The sequence below is a fragment of the Mandrillus leucophaeus genome, unplaced genomic scaffold (genome assembly GCF_000951045.1).
Source record: "Mandrillus leucophaeus isolate KB7577 unplaced genomic scaffold, Mleu.le_1.0 Scaffold786, whole genome shotgun sequence".
Lineage (NCBI taxonomy): Eukaryota > Metazoa > Chordata > Mammalia > Primates > Cercopithecidae > Mandrillus > Mandrillus leucophaeus.
Genome location: NW_012108541.1, coordinates 419,409 through 436,536, shown reverse-complemented (window position 1 = coordinate 436,536; position 17,128 = coordinate 419,409). Strand labels below are relative to the sequence as shown.

At 40.1% G+C, this 17,128-nt stretch overlaps 2 protein-coding genes across 6 annotated transcripts in view; one reads left to right on the top strand and one right to left on the bottom strand.

Moving 5' to 3' along the window:
* Positions 1 to 12,966, bottom strand: part of ERLEC1 (endoplasmic reticulum lectin 1) — a 32,277-nt gene extending 19,311 nt beyond the window's left edge. For all 3 annotated transcript variants that reach the window (XM_011967074.1, XM_011967075.1, XM_011967076.1), the window contains exons 1-6: positions 12,523 to 12,966; positions 5,154 to 5,258; positions 3,285 to 3,365; positions 1,718 to 1,795; positions 1,518 to 1,581; positions 535 to 569 (exon numbers count right to left, since the gene is read on the bottom strand). In XM_011967074.1, the coding sequence (XP_011822464.1) occupies positions 535 to 569; positions 1,518 to 1,581; positions 1,718 to 1,795; positions 3,285 to 3,365; positions 5,154 to 5,258; positions 12,523 to 12,684 (525 nt within the window). In that variant the 5' untranslated portion in view covers positions 12,685 to 12,966. The remainder of the gene's footprint in view (positions 1 to 534; positions 570 to 1,517; positions 1,582 to 1,717; positions 1,796 to 3,284; positions 3,366 to 5,153; positions 5,259 to 12,522) is intronic.
* ASB3 (ankyrin repeat and SOCS box containing 3) overlaps positions 12,882 to 17,128 on the top strand; it is a 139,804-nt gene continuing 135,557 nt past the window's right edge. Inside the window, exon 1 of one of the 3 annotated variants that reach the window (XM_011967080.1) lies at positions 12,882 to 13,078. The gene's annotated coding sequence lies outside the window, so the exon portion shown is untranslated. Of the gene's footprint in view, positions 13,083 to 17,128 lie in introns of all 3 variants that reach the window. The other 2 variants (XM_011967082.1, XM_011967081.1) reach the window with 2 other exon arrangements.

Sequence of the window (17,128 nt, the reverse complement as noted above, 5' to 3'; positions counted from 1 at the left end):
AACAACCCTATGTTACAGACATCATTTATCCATTCTTTCAATTAACATTTATGAAGTGCCTACAATATGGCTAACACTCTGCTTGGTACTGTGGGGTAAACAGATAAAAGACAGTCCCTGCTTTTAAGATGCTTGCAGTTTGGTAGTTTGTTATTTATATTATAGTTTAACCGTTTTGCCCACAGGAGAGGGGGATCAAACAAGAGAAAAAAATGCAAAAACCTCTTAACAGTTTCAAGTGTTACATAGAGGGAACCACTGCTAAGCACAGAAGTGATATAATGCTATAACAGAATCTTTCCCAGACACATCAGTGATAGATTTATTTTTGTATAATCTTAAGAGTAAATAGAAAGACCACAGTGTAACTTTTCTCAGAAAAAACGAATATACTGCAAAGGTTCTTTGACTCAATCCTTTGAGGTATTTGACAGATGAAGAATAAGAACACAAAGCTATATTCTGTCAGTTAGGTTATATAAATTCATACCTCACTAAGTGTTAAGAGTAAAAAAAGCAACATCTGTCACTTGCCTCATTTGATTTTTCCTTTTCTTCTGCTTCTCGTTCTGTGGAATAAAGTAAGTGTAAAGAATGAGCAGTGGCATATGTGATACAAATGACTTAAGTTTTCAACCACCTTTGTAACCTTAAACTTCCTTCTAAAGAAGGTCTAAAGCACATACGATTTTACTTTAAAGCTAGTTTCCTTGAAATGGTTTTGTATGAAAGGACAGTCATATTTAATCTTTACCTAGGAAATACTCTATTTCAGGCAGAAAACTGGCCACAACAACTTTCTTTTGAAGTATTTTTATCTCAGTGAAAAATTTAATATTAAATTAGTTGACCAATCTGAATATAGAATAAACATATATCACCATTTGAGAGATACATCTATTTCTACATATAATAACTTTGCTTAAACCAAGCAGAAGACTAACACTATATAAATATAACACTAACATGCACCTGACATTGTTTTCACTATTTTCTGCTTTGATAAACATGTTTTTTTCTTACTTATTTTAGTAAAGCTTTTAGGCTGTGCATGGTGACTCATGCTCATGCATACAATCCCAGTACTTGGGGAGGTTGGGGTGGGTGGATCGCCTGAGCCAGGAGTTTGAGACCAGCCTGGGAAACATGGCGAGATTCCATCTCTACAACAAATACAAAAATTAGTGGGCATGGTGGCATGTGCCCGTGGTCCCAGCTACTTGGGAGGCTGAGGCAGGAAGATCACTTGAGCCCAGGAGGTCGAGGCTGCAATGAGCTATGTTCATGCCACTGCACTCCAGTCTGGGTGACAAAGAGAGACTCTGTCTCAAAAAAAAAAAAAAAAAAGGTGAAAACAAAGACTTCTTCAAAAGTTTTGCAAGGGACAGTTCAGAAACCTATTTCAGTATTTTAAAATTCACAGACTGTCCAAAAAAAAAATCTCTTAAATTCCAATTTGAACATATATTTTAAACCAAATTCCAGCATTACTGTCAAATCACTGGGTAGACACCAACCTTTTTCAAATAGAAGGTTCTTGGCCAACATATTCCCAAGGTAGTACTCGTGAATATTTATTTTCTATATTGAAAAGTAAAATAAAAATATACTAAGTATTTTGCAAAGACATTTTTAAGGATACAACTTTAAAACTATCAATCTCATTATTCAAGTTCTCATCTTATAATGTTTCATAATATTTTGAAGAAAAACACACCTGACCAGTTTCTTTCTCTTCATGGTACTGCCGAATGTGTTTTCCGTGACATACTTCATAAGTCCAATAAGACTCAATCTAAGAAAGACGGATATGTTTCAATATACAAAAGCCACATAACTCAGCTGAATTACTTTTTGATATTTGAAGCAGCTGAGATTTCCCCTAAGATTTCGGAGTAAGCTTTCATTAAATGACACTTACAGTTATGCCTCAGAAAAATGTGAAATTTCTGAAGTCTATTCATTATTTTCACTAGCTCTGTGTGAGAATTCTGTGAAGTAAATAGGTCTAGAATACACTTGGGGTATGTAATAATTACCTGGCTTAGGGATAATTTTCTACATAGCTTAAAAAATAAAAATTAGCATTTTAAATTAAAATTCTTTTATATACTTTTGGCCGGGTGTAGTGGCTCACGCCTGTAATCCCAGCACTTTGGGAGGCCAAGGTGGGCGGATCACCTGAGGCCAGGAGTTCGAGACCAGCCTGGCGAACATGGCAAAACCCCATCTCTACTAAAAAACACAAAAAAAATAGCGGGGTGTAGTAGCGCGTGCATGTAATCCTAGCTACTGGGAGGCTGAGGCAGAATCACTTGAACTTGGGAGGCAGAGGCTGCGGTGGGCTGAGATCGTGCCACTGCACTCCAGCATGGGCTGCATGGGTAACAGAGCTAGACTCTGTCTCATTTAAAAAAAAAAAAAAAAAAGGCAGAAAACTTTAGTTTCAACTGAAAAACATTCAAAACAGCTTGGTAAATAGTATGATTTGTTATTGGTATTATTTGGTATCTGCTGCATACACTAGACAGGAATTGAAATGAGTAAGATGTTATTAAGAAACAACTAGCCAGACACAGTGGCTCATGCCTGTAATTCTAGCACTTTGAAAGGCTGAGGTGGGTGGATGGCTTGAGTTCAGGAGTTTGAGACTAGTCTGGGCAACACTGTGAAAAACCTCGTCTCTACAAAAGAACACAAAAATTAGCAGGGCATGGTGGTGCTCAGCTACTGGGGAGTCTGAGGTGGGAGAACAGCTTGAGCATGGGAGGTTGGGGCTGCAGCTAGTCGTGATCATGCCACTATACTCCAGCCTGGGTGACAGAATGAGACCTTTTCTCAAAAAGAAAAAAGCAAAAAAACAAAAAGAACTCAGATTTATACCTAACTTAACATCTGATACAACAGGAACAGAGAACCAAATACTCATTTATAAGTGAGAGCTAAAAAATGAGAACACACGGACACAAAGAGGGGAATAACAGACTTGGGGTCTTCTTGAAGTTAGAGAATGGGAGGAGGGAGAGGATAAAAACAAAAACAAAAACAAAAAAAAGCAACCCATCAGGTACTATACTCATTACCTAGGTGACTAAATAATCCGTACACCAAATTCCTGTGACATGCAGTTTACCTATGTAACAATCCTGCACGTGTAACCCTAAACCTATAACAATAGTTAAAAAAAACCTGATACAACATAATAAAGAAGAAACGGTATTTTCAAAGGTCTGTTGGCTGTTGGTAATCATTTTCTAGTCATCAAGTAAACATAAAATACATACTCTGTAGGAACAACTGCTTTGTTTAAATAGTGGTTCCAAAAGTTCTCTTGGATTAGGGCCTTTATAATCCTTTTCTTCTTCCTAAGAAAGAATTGGAGTTTAATACTTACAGTCTTTCTAGAATTTCACCCAACTTTGCTGTTCGGGTATTAACTCATTACTCAAATCACAAATGCTTAGAAATAAAAGAGAAAAAACGTCAAAATGTTTAACAACATCCTAAGGTATGCCACTGCTTTCAAATGAACTGAAGTACAAAATATGGAGCCATAAAATAATCTTTCATAGAGTTCATTCTTTCTTTTTTTTTTTTTTTTTGAGACGGAGTCTCGCTCTGTCGCCCAGGCTGGAGTGCAGTGGCTGGATCTCGGCTCACTGCAAGCTCCGCCTCCCGGGTTCACGCCATTCTCCTGCCTCAGCCTCCCGAGTAGCTGGGACTACAGGCGCCTGCCACCTCGCCCGGCTAAATTTTTGTATTTTTAGTAGAGACAGGGTTTCACTGTGTTAGCCAGGATGGTCTCGATCTCCTGACCTCGTGATCCGCCTGTCTCGGCCTCCCAAAGTGCTGGGATTACAGGCTTGAGCCACCGCGCCCGGCGAGTTCATTCTTTCTTTAAAAAAAGGTCTTTTAAAATGTATTTTTGTTTTTCACAAGGCAAGAATGGAAGGAAAAAAAGGTTTTTAAGTATCAGTTTCCTGAACAATTCTTATAAACTTATTTCAGAATTTTTAAATGCTTTTACCCAAACAAATTCTTAGATATGAAAGCCTTAGAATAGTTGAATCTTACAGAATATATTGGAAAGTTTTAAGGTACTTTTCAGTTTTCTATGTATTTTTACATTTCAGATTTGAATGCCGTGTGTGTGTGTGTGTGTGTGTGTCTCAAGGAGACTTAAAATAGTGGTCTTAGATTTCAAATCTGAACAAAACCCAATAAAGCACTGAGTTTAATATTTCTGTTTTCCAGATCATGAAAATATTATTGAATTGGCTTAATAAATTTATTGAGTGGAGGAAGTGAGTTTCAAATTTGTTCAAGGTTCCACAGCTAGCTATAGCCTATACCTCAGCCTCCTGGCTCCTAGGCTGGTGTCCTTTCCATTTTACCATGCTGCCTCTCCTGTTTCATCTTGAAAGAAGTCATTGCCTTGAAGGATGGATAAGAGGCAGTTAGGGCATTTTAGGAGGAAGATAAGGGCATGAGCTAAGGTAATGAGAAAGCATGGGGTACCTACAGACTTACTTATAAACAATTCTTTATTTTGAAAGTCACATATACATTTAAAAATTATATCTTGCTTTAAAACTCTAATGTCTACAAAGAAAGCAAGTGTGGAGTTAGATTTTTATTCAAACCATTAAAAATTGGTTGCAGCTGGGCATGGTGTCTCACGTCTGTAATCCCAGCACTTTGGGAGGCTGAGATGGGTGGATCACGAGGTCAAGAGATCCAGACCATCCTGGCCAACATGGTGAAACCCTGTCTCTACTAAAAATACAGAAATTAGCTGGGCGTGGTGGCGTGCACCTGTAATCCCAGCTACTCGGGAGGCTGAGGCAGGAGAATTGCTTGAACCTGGGAGGCGGAGGTTGCAGTGAGTCAAGATCATGCCACTGCCCTCCAGTCTGGCGACAGAATAAGACTTCGTCTCAAAAAAAAAAAAAAAAAAAAATTTGGTTGCTAATTTTTCCAAGATAAACTGCAAAATCAAAGAATTCAGGAATATTAAAACTGATTAATACTTTTATGCTAAAACAGTCTTATTGAGAAATCTGTTATTCAATTTTACTTCAAAGTATGTAGTTACAATGTTTTACATAAATATTTTTGGTGACAGGATTATCGATATATCTATAAAAACTTACCTCATCCCCACTTGTCACAAGGGGAAGTATGCATTTATATTTTTCTTTATGTGCAGTTGTCATGATGACATAATTATCTTCTTTATACAAAACTCCAGTTGTGGGCTGCAAATAGAACAAAAAATATACATTACGTTATTCTCTGTGAAATTGTATCACATTGAATAACTTCAGTCCTAGCTGGAAAAAAAGATTCTTTAAACTAATTTAACATTTCAACATATGATTATTTTAAAGGGAGGGAAAATATGCTACATACATTAATAAAAATTTTAGATTCAGGAGGGTACATGTGCAGGTCTGTTACATGGATATATTGCATGATGATGAAGTCTGAGCTTCTAATATTCCTGTCGCCCAAGTATTGAACATAGTACCCTAGTACTTGGTAAGTAGTTTGTCACCCTTTCCTCTCTCCCGTCTTTTGGAATCTCCGGTGTTTATTGTTCTTGTCTTTGAGTGTGTATTCAACGCTTAGCCTCTACTTATAAATGAAAATATACGGTATTTGGTTTTCAGTCTGTCTTAATTCACTTAAGATAATGACCTCCAAGCTACATCCATGTTGTTGCAAAGGACATGCTTTCATTCTTTTTTGTGGCTTCATCAACATACTTATTAATTACAAAATGAAGGTAATAAGCTTTATTCTGGTGTCATAATAGGAAAATAAATGAACAAAATAATGTTTGGAGTATAAAGAAAAAAAGGAGGAATGCAATAGATTGAAGCTAAAATAGTGATTATACTTGGGAGGTTGAGGTGGGAGGACTGCTTTAGCCCAGGAGTTCAAGATCAGCCTGAGCAACGTGGCAAGACCCTGTTACAAAACAAAACAAAACAAAACAAAAAAAAAAGGAAAAGAAAAGAAAAAAAGGCACTAAGAGGTGGCAATGAATGTTCATAGATACACCATCACTGAACACTTATTACTGCTACTAGCAATTACCATCTATATATGAATCCACAGCACTTTACAAATATATAGTACTCTCAGTTCTGTTGCATGGGACATGAAAGTAATGTAATACAGTATTTTTCATATTTGGAGAATATATGAATTTATCCACAAATAAATTCCTTTTAAAAGCAAATTACTACAATCATCTGTGTTGACTTGACTTTATTTTTATTATTATTATTATTTTAATTTTTTTTTGAGGTGGAGTCTTGCTCTGTCTCCCAGGCTGGAGTGCAGTGGCGCAATCTTGGCTCACTGCAAGCTCCATCCCCCAGGTTCATGCCATTCCCCTGCCTCACCCTCCCAAGTAGCTGGGACTACAGGCACCCACCACCACGCCCGGCTGATTTTTTCTATTTTTAGTAGAGACGGGGTTTCACCGTGTTAGCCAGGATGGTCTCGACCCCGACCTTGTGATCCGCCTGCCTCGGCCTCGCAAAGTGTTGGGATTACAGGCGTGAGCCACCGCACCTGGGCGACTTAACTTTTTCTTAGTATATATCAGGGGTCAGCAAACTTTTGTAAAGGGCCAGAGAGTAAATATTTTAGGGTTTGTGAGCCATATGGTCTCTGTTGCGCCTCTGCCACTCTAGCAACCAAAGTACACAAACAGTAGGTAAACAAATAGGGATGATGATGTACTAATAGAACCTTATTTATAGAAATACATGGTGGGACAGCACCATGGCTGTAGTTTGCCGACTTCTGGCATATATTGACAAAATTATCCTTAAAGCTTTTTACAATATGAAACCAAACAAATTCACATTGGTTAGTATGAATCAACAGAATTCAAATAAACACTTCAATTAATACAACTGATATTATTTTAGTAAAAACAAATCTCTGCTCTCTGATAGAAAACGTGATACTTGTTTTACTAAGGCAGAAATGTTTGTGTTTTATGATACGTGTTCTAAGATAATTCAATTATCTCTTCACTTTCCTCTTATGGTACTGTGCAACTATGGTACTATTTAGCTATTCCTGGCAAGGAGAACCTCTTCTTATTAAGGACTTTTGTTCTATTCTCAATTTAATAATAACTTTTTTTTTTTTTTGAGACAGGGTCTCTCACTAACCTAGGCTGAGTGCAGTGGCATGATCAAAGCTCACTGTAGCCTGACCTCCTGGACTCAGGCGATCCTCCCATCTCAGCCTCCCTAGTAGCTGGGACTACAGGTACGTGCCACCATGCCCCGGTAATTTTTCTGTAGAGATGGGGTTTTGTCCTGTTGCCCAGGTAGGTCTCAAACTCCTAGGCTCAAGCCATCTGGCAGCCTCTGTCTCCCAGGGTGTTCGTATTACAGGCATGAGCCACTGCCCTGGCCTAACAACTCTTAACTATAATAAAACCAGCACTACTTGGCACCAATGTAATCCTAAACACAAATGCAAATTACAGCATTTTCCGCAAGACAACAAAACAAAACAAAGCAGTAAGTACTAGCTGTATTATTCTAGGACAGTACTGTTTTAAGTGTTTTACATTCATTAACTCATTAATCCTCAAAACAAGCATTACACTCATTTTTACAGAAACATATACTAAGGTCCAGGGCTTAAACAATTTGTCCAAGGTTAAAAAACCTAGAGGTAGCACAGGCCAGAGAATTCAAACAGATTGGCTCCACATTCTGTAAGCTCTTAAATATTTTAACATATTTGAATGAGCTTTTACAAATGTTTTCTAGATTACTATGTAGACTTGAATTGTGGCCAAGGACACTTGTTTAAAAGGCCACTGTAAGTCAGGTGTGTCTCAGCTACTCAGGAGGCTGAGGCGGGAGAATTGCTTGAGCCCAAGAGTTTGAGTCCAGTCTGGGCAACTTAGTGAGACCCCGTCTCTCTTTAAAAAAAAAAAAAAAAAGAGCATTATAGATGATGAGGGAATCAAAGAGATTTGAAAGTAAGAGTTGCAAAGCTAAACTTACAAAGAATTTCTTAGAAACATTCAATTGTGCCAACGATTTGCTATAAGACATAACATTTGTAATTCCTTTCAAAATGGTCTCCAAAATGCTTACCATGTAAAAAGAAAATGCTTGTTTGGAACCATAGCAAAAAAGGGAAGACAATTCTTGATGCAAATAATTGTCTTTCATTAGTTTAGGAAAGGCTGCTTTCCCAATAAAATAGGCCACATAGCAATTCTATCTGAAAACTCTTTGCTGAAATATTGAGTCACTTATTGGGAACACAAAACATATTTTTAGCAAACTTTACTTTTTGGTAACAGCAATTACAGAGAAAAAGTTAATCTTTTGTGATTTTTCTAAAAATTTTGATCTACTAAAATCAGGATTCTGATTTTGTAAAACAGGTTCTTACTTTAAGAAAATAAAATATAATAAACTCAGAATGTACAGAATTAGAGAGTATAAAAAACTTTTTTTATATAACAAGGTATTCTCAGTGGAAGAGGAAATCAGCGATTTGACATAAAGTCAAATTTTATTAGAGATTTGATATAAAGTCAAACTTTAATATAATGAAACTAATCAGAGGAGCTGGGGTACTTTAAAAGTTAAGGAACTTTAAAAATATCTTGGCATGAGAGGAATTCCTAATGTTTGACGTGGGTCTGGAGGAATTAAGATGGTTAGAGGATGAGAGAACTTCTATAATGGTAGAGGCTATAAAATACACCTGTCGATAGAACCTGTCAACGCTATAAATATGCTATAAACCATGGAGTTGGTCAAAGAGTAGTGCTTGGGAAAATCTGAGTAAAATATATTCTACATCCACAACAGAAGTAGACAGAAAATTAGACTGATTCGTGGTTTAATTTGGTGAAATCTATGAACTCTATAAAGTGATGAATAATTGAACATAATGACAGAGGTGATACTTCAGAAGGAAAATATATACACAAAAACAAAACAATGCTAAACATCAATAAGCAAAGAATATCATAATTATTAACTAGTTAATGTACACATTAAAAAATTCACAAATTTTTTGTTCAGGTGAGATGGCTCATGCCTGTAATCCCAGTGCTTTAAGAGGCTGAGACCAGAGGATAGTTGTGACCAGGAGTTTGAAACCAGCATGAGCAACATAGAACTATCTCTACCAAAACACACAAACAACCCCCATTTTACAGTTTTGGTGCTTAATACTTTTTCTAAGCAAATCTGAAAGCAAGATTGTAAGTGATTATATATTGTTTCAATATATCTGAATGGGAAGATGATTTAAATAAGGTAATTTTAAAGCTTAAAAATTCAGATCTTCTAATCCAGTCTCTTCCAATTTCAGATAGCAGACAGACAAAGAACCTTATCCTATTTCATACAGCTGCATATTAGGTACAAATGTCCAACCAGCGGCCAGACACGGTGGCTCACGCCTGTAATCCCAGCACTTTGGGAGGCTGAGGTGGGCGGATCACTTGAGGTCAGGAGTTTGAGACCAGCCTGGCCAAAATGGTGAAACCCCATCTCTACTAAAAATACAAAAAAAATTAGACGGGTGTGGTAGCGAATGCCTACAATCCCAGCTACTGGGGAGGCTGAGGCATGAGAATCGCTTGAACTTGGGAGGCAGAAGTTGTAGTGAGCTGAGATGGCACCATTGTACTCTAGCCTGGATGACACAGCGAGACTCTGTCACAAACACACACAAATGTCCAACCAACTGGCCCATTAAAAAAATGGCAGTGCCAGCTGAGGAGGGCAGTAGTTTCTTTTTCTTTCTTTTTGAGACAGACTCCTTCTCTGTTGCCCAGGATGGAGTGCAGTGGCACGATCTTGGATCACTGCAACTTCTGCCTCCAAGGTTCAAGCAACTCTCCTGCCTCAGCATACCAAGTAGCTGGAACTACAGGCATGTGCCACCATGATGGGCTAATTTTTTCATTTGCAGTAGAGACAGGGTTTTGCCATGTTGCCCAGGCTAGTCTCAAACATCTGGCCTCAAGTGATCCACCCAGCTCAGCCTCCTAAAGTGCTGGGATTATAGGCGTGAGCCACTGTGCCCAGCCAGTAGTTTCAGTTAAATGTAGCAGCAAAGGGAAGCCTTAAGATTATAGAAATATTAAAAAAAAAAATGCCAATGATAATGACTATTGTGGCTTATTTTTACATAAAGGACATAGGCCTTGTGCCAATTCATAGAACAGTATCTCTAATTTTTCTCAAACTAACGCAGACTTAAAGAAAAAAAAGCCAGATGCAATGGTGACCACGTGTAGTCCTTGCTGCTCCAGAGGCTGAGGCAGGAGGATCGCTTGAGTCCAGGAGTTTGAGGCTGTAGTGAGCATAATCATGCCTATAAATACCTACTGCACTCCAGCCTTTAAAAAAGAATTTTTTTTTTTTTTTTTTTTTTTGAGATGGAGTCTTACTCTGTCACCCAGGCTGGAGTGCAGTGGTGCGATCTTGGCTCACTGCAACCTCCGCCTCCCGGGTTTAAGCGATTCTCCTGCCTCAGCCTCCCAAGTAGCTGGGATTACTGGTGTGCACCACCACACCCAGCTAATTTTTGTGTTTTTAGTAGAGACAGGGTTTCACCATGTTGGTCAGGTTTGTCTTGAACTCCTGACCTTATGATCCGCCTGCCTCGGCCCCCCAAAGTGCTGGGATTACAGGCGTGAGTGAGCCACTACGCCTGGCCAAAGAATTTTTTTTGAAATAAAATTGTTAGATACGTGAAAGGTTGGTGTAGCATATGCTAAGACTGAAAGAAAATGGAATGACAATTTGGTAGTGACCTCTAAAAATGCTAGTTTTAATCGCTCACTTATAGGCAATTAAGTTTTCAGGGCTATGTATCAGCAAGTTTTTTTAAATTTAAAAAAAACCACAGGTGCAAGAGTAAAAAATTTTAATGATATAATTCTTCAAACATCTGCCATATTCACTCCAAGTGTGCTCTTTGGATACAATAACAGAGATTAAAGTATTCTCATCCAAGCTTGCTAAAGTTATATCTGATTCATAACAAAATTTTGCATAGGCATTTTAATATAGCAATATTTCGTGGCAATACAAAGAGAAATTTGACTTCCCAGAAAAATGTTTACCTAGATAAATTCAGAAGCCATTGAACAACCAGAATGGGAGAACAAAGGCTGGAGAAACAAACCAGATGTGAAAAATAAGCAAAAAAACTTAACATTTGATTCACATATGTAATCCCAGTACTTTGGGAGGCTGAGGCAGGAGGATTGCTTGAGCCCAGGAGTTCAAGACTCTGACTCTAGAAAAAAAAAAAAAAAATTAGCCAGGGGTAGTGGGGTTTCCCTGTAGTCCCAGCTACTGGGAAGCTGAGGCAGGAGGATCTCTTGAGCCCAGGAGGTCGAGGCTGCAGCCAGTGGTGACCGTGCCACTGCACTTCAGGATGGGCAACAGACTGAGACCCTGTCTCAAAAAACAAACAAAAACAAAAACACCCAACCCAAACCAAACCAAAAAACCCCTAACATTTGCAAATAGAAAGCTATCTGGTAATCATAACATCCATTAACTTGATACATCTTGTTTTGACATCATAGTATCACTTACTGTTTCAATAATATCGTAATAAAAGAATATAATAAAGTATTGGCTTGAAGGTAGTTGGAATAAAAAGTTAAAAAAAATTTGCTTTTTCCGGGACTTCAATTTGAAATAAATGAGTTAATTATTACATGGTAAGTGTCATAAGAGTACAATTTGTATGGGCCTGCAGTAGGTACACGTGGACAGGAAGACTTTTCAGCGGTCCACTCCCCCGAGACTGAATTTTCATTTCCGCGAGGTTATAAATATGTTCTTCACTATAGGAAAACAACATAGAAGCTCATGTTCTGGGGACTCAAATAGCAGTCGTAATACATGAAAACTGTAAAGCATATTCTGCATAAAGGGTCGTTAACATCTCACAGGCCAAACAGCCCTCTCAGAAACAACTCTGAAAGGAAAAGATTCCCTTGGAGCTGTGCGTTTGCGTATGTTCGTGTGTGTATACAACAGAGGGAGAACGAATACGAGAGAGGGAACTCGAGTCTGAAGTACTGTGGTGTGGGCAGCGTGCCGTGTAATACTGAAGGAAAGAAGTCTGCTGGTGGAGAAAGAGCCACAGTTAGTTTTCCAAAAGGAAGATGAGTAAGTGCACCTGACGTTGTTCTACGAAAGCTGCTTCTGCAGGGTGGGAGTGTTTGGAAGCAAGGTCTAGTGCGACAGAATTAAAAAGGTAGAGAGCAGGTGATCGCTGGATCCCTAATGCTCAGCAAGGGGGATGCCTCCACATAACGTGAGAACGAATGAATGAATGAACGCGACATAAAAGCAGCTTTGGCTTGGAGAAGGTAAGAGTCTGCAGAGAAGGTCTTAGGGAGAAAAAGCAAAGAAAACCGAGGGAAGAGGCCGAACCCTTAGTATCAGGAGGAGGGGTGGCTGCGGGGTTAGTGAGGGCACTGACCAGAGAGAACTCGGTGCCGGGCCAATTGACTCGGAAAGGGATGTCATCGCTGAGTTGAGGGAGGGCTCGGCCGCCGCGAGACGCCTCCAGGAGGCCGCACAGGACCAGTAACACCGGCCCGCCCGGGACCAGACTCCGTACGCCGCCTCCTCCTTCCTCCATCCTCCGCCACCGCTTTTTCCAGCCACCGCCACAACCTCCTCTGCTCTAGGAGGAGAGGAGGAGGAGGAGGTGGAGGAGGAGGCGGCGGGACTATAAAGGGCCCGGTAGCCCCGGCCCAACCGCCGCCACGTCTCCTTCCGGAGAGCCCGGTAACACCGCCTCCGCCCCCTTGAGCTTCTTGTCGCCGTTTCCGGGGCAGACGACATATCAACATCCGGGGCCGGGGGTCGCGGAGCCGTCCGCCTACGGGGGCCGGGACGTCGGCTGAGCGTCTCTCGTTTTCGGACCGCTGCAACATCGCGGTGGGGCTCGAAAGCGGGGACCTTTTGGGACGCCGCATCTGGAGACGCGGTCTCGGACCGGCCATTTCGGTGTAGAAGTGGCAGCACGGCAGGCCGGTGAGTCTCGGAGGCGGCAGCCGCTTCCTGAAGCCACTCGCGCTGCTCTCCAGTGGGCAGGTAGAGGTTTGGCCCATACGGAGTGAGAGTGGGAAGAAGACAGTGTGAACAGTGCGGGTGCGGTCGTTAGATGAGAAAATTCAAAGTAGCATGAGTTATGAGAAATGGCGGTGTTCCTGACTGACCTGCCTTCTCGCAGCTTTTCTTCTTTTTCTCCGCGTTTGGCATTTGTCTTTCCCGCCTGAAGCTTCCCTGCACCTCTTCTGCTGTACACCGTGGCCGTCTCGTTACTTCACAGCTTCTGACTAACGCAGGGCAGTTTGTTCAGCGACTGCAACTCTGTGTTAGGGGAAACCTGGGGTGAGATAGCCCGCCATCTCCCGGTAGAATACCGCGAGCCTCCGAATTCGGCATGGTGGGAGACTCTCGTGGAATGGACAGCTAGACATTACATACAGCCCTACATTTCTTACCCCAAGTGGGGCTCCTCCGTCTCTAGATTAAAGTGTTGGGATGTTGTTTTATCAAGGAAGCCGATAAGATTCCTTATGGGAGGTTCAGCGCCAGATGAATGTGTCGTTATAAACTAAGTCACATCTGACTGCATCCCCAAATTAAACAAAAACTTTTGGTTTCCCCTCCCCCTCTTCAGAAAAAAATGCCGTTGTCTCTTTTGATCTCCAATATGATGGACATACAGTGTTGACTTTAGAGCAATTACCATTCTCTTCCTGCGAGGTTGGAAAAGCTCGACAGTCTTGCTAGATCTGTTAAAGACTGGTCGCCCCCACTTCCTCAGATTTGAACCAAATCAAAAAGCAGGAAGAACAGTCCCATTTTCTATCTGTAAAAATTTATTTTTAACATAAGGAATCCATGATCTCAAAGAAAATAACTTTGTTCAGAATTGTTATTCGCTAATTATATTCAGCACTTCTTATTAATGCTTAATATGTTCCAGACTACTGGGATTTTTGTTGTTGTTTGTTTGTTTGTTTTGAGACAGAGTCTCGCTCCGTCACCCAGGCTGGAGTGCAGAGGCGTAATCTCGGCTCACTGCAACCTCCGCCTCCCGAGTTCAAGGGATTTTCCTTTTTCTCAACCTTCCCAGTAGTTGAGATTACAGGTGCGTGCCACCACACCCTAATTTTTGTATTTTTAGTAGAGACAGAGTTTCACCCTGTTAGCCAGGCTGGTCTTGAACTCCTGACCTCGGGTCATCCGCCCTCCCTGGCCTTCCAAAGTGCTGGGATTACAGGCCTGAGCCACTGTGCCCGACTCCACTGGGATTGGTAAAATGGCAAATAAATGGGTTTCTGTCTTCGGTCTCAGTCTAGCCAGGGAGATTGTACAAACAAATGATTGCAAACTATTACGGTGGTAATAACAGTTAACTTCCTTTTTTTTTTTTTTTTTTTTAGCATTTATTCTGTACTAAGCACTAGTCTTAAGTCATGAAGGAAAAGAGATGTACTTGACTAAATAAAAATGAAAACTTTCTGTGACGTCCCGTTTTAGCATTTAGAACTATAGTGATTGAATCTGTGTTCAATACAGCTGATATTTAAGTAAGAGGGGACTTAAGTAAAATAATTTCTGGTATTGGTAAGTGCTGCGAAGAAACTAGGGTTATGTGAAAGAGAATACCCGTGGGATGTGTTGCTTTTAGTACGTAGGGCAGAGGAGACTTCTGTGAGGAAGTGACATCTGAGCTGTGACTTGAATGATGAGAAGGGAGCCAGACAGATTTCCAGGCAGAGACCCTGAGGCAGGAATGAGCTTGATGTGTTGGAGTGATAGAAAGAAGGCCGGTGTGGCTGGAGTGTAAGAGGAAGCTGGTAGAAGTTTGAGAAGCAGAAAGAGGCCAGGGAGACACAGCTCTGTAGGCAGGAGAGTGGACAGGACGCGATGTGCATTTGTGAAGATCATTCTGGCTGCTGTGTGGAAAATTGATTATAGGGGGTGTTGTGGGTTTAATTGTGTTCCCCAAAAAGATATGTTTAAGTCCTATCCCCTAGAACCTGTGAGAGTGAACTTAGTTGGGATAGGGTCTTTGCAAATGTAATTCAAGTAAGGATGAGGTCATACTGAATCGAAGGAGGCCCTAATCCAATGACTGGTATCTTTATAAGAAGCGGGAAATTTGGATACAGATGGAGACACAAGGAGAATGCCATGCCATGAAGGAGGAGGCAGAGATTGGAGTATGTGTCTGTAAACCAAGGAACGCTAAAGATTGCCAGTAATCACCACAAGCGAGGAAGAGGCAAGGAAGAATCCTTCTCTAGAGCTTTCAGAGAGAATAGCCCTGCTGACGTCTTGATTTCTGACCTCCAGTTTCTAGAATTGTGAGAGAATCAATTTATGTTGTCTAAGCTGCTCAGTTTGTGGTAATTTGTTACAGCAGCCTCAGGAAGGTAATAGAGGCTGAAAACAAAAAAGCTGAGACAAGTGTCAACCAATTTAGAAGTTTATTTTGCCAAGGTTAAGGACATGTCATTGACACAGCCTCAGGAGGTCCTGACAGCATGTGCCCAAAGTGGTCGGGCTACACTTGGGTTTTATACATTTTAAGGAGCCATAAGACATCAATCAATACAAGTCTTCTATGCTTTATTTATAGGTTGATTCTTAAACATTGAAAACCTATCAACTATTTGCCATATTATAATTATGCAATCATCATTCACTATAAAACCAGTAAGTATGATTGCATCTGCAGGGAAAAAATGTAATTCTACCTCTGCCAATTAAGGTATCCTATTAGCTTCCTAATAATGGCACTATATTTGCTAAAATAAATTCGTTTTGCTCCTGAAGCTATCTTTCCAGCTCTCACACATGTAATTTAGACTAGCTGCTTTCCAAGTCAGTTGCATACCTGTTTTCTGAGATTTCTTTGTATCATGCCTGGGTTAGGTCTACTGCTTTATGTATTCCATGTCCTCATTTGTCACAGATTTTTTTCCCACCTTGTTGGGGTAAAACTAATTTCAAGCAATTTTTTTCAGAAAGGATTAAACAGGTAATTTAGTTTCCACAGGCTTCATATGTCTGAAAATGCCTTTACCTTTCCTGCTCATTTAATGATAGCTTGGGAATAGACTTAGTCCACAATCATTTTGTTTTCTTCAAAACTTTGAAGACATTTTGTTGCTTTTTAGCGTCTAGTGTATCTGATGACAAGTCTAATGCTGTGTCTTTCTTTTGCAGGTATCATACTTTTTTCTCTGGAAGATTTTATTAGACTGTTTTCTTTATCATTGGTTCTGTGATATTTTATCAGAGTGTTTCTAGGTGGTGAATCTTTTTTCATTCATCCTTCTTGGCACTCTATGAGTCCTATTTTTCACTTCTGGAAAATTTTCTTCAGTTATTTCTTTAATTATGTTCTTACATTTTCTCTATTCTATTCAGAATTTAGATACGTTCTTCCACATACATTTAGATAGATTCTTCCAAATACAGAAGAAAAATATAAAAAGAAAAAATATATAATATGAAGGATCAATCCAAGAGGACCATTTCCTTGACTTTCAGTTTTTTTCACTTTCTTTTTTCAGTGTTTCCCCCCCCGCCCAGTTTCTAGTTACTGATTTTTAATGGATGCATTGTTCTCATGACATGAATTTCTTTGAGGATTACACTTATAACTTTTAAGTATTTATCCCCCATTCCCGGAAGTAACTCTATTTCTTTCAGGTCAATTGTTTATTTTCATCTTTTTCTGTTGAGATTTTCCTTAAAAAAAAAAAAAAAATCTTGGTCGGGCATAGTGGCTCACACCTGTAATCCCAGCCCTTTGGGAGATTACCTGAGGTCAGGAGGTCGAGACCAGCATGGCCAACATGGTGAAACCCTGTCTCTCTGAAAATACAAAAATTAGCCAGAAGTCCTGGCAGGCTCCTGCAATTCCAGCTACTCAAGAGGCTGGTGCAGGAGAATCACTTAAACCTGGGAGGCGGAGGTTGCAGAGAGCCGAGATTGCACCATTGTACTCCAGCCTGGGTGACAAGAGTGAAACTCATCTCAAAAAAAAAAAAAAA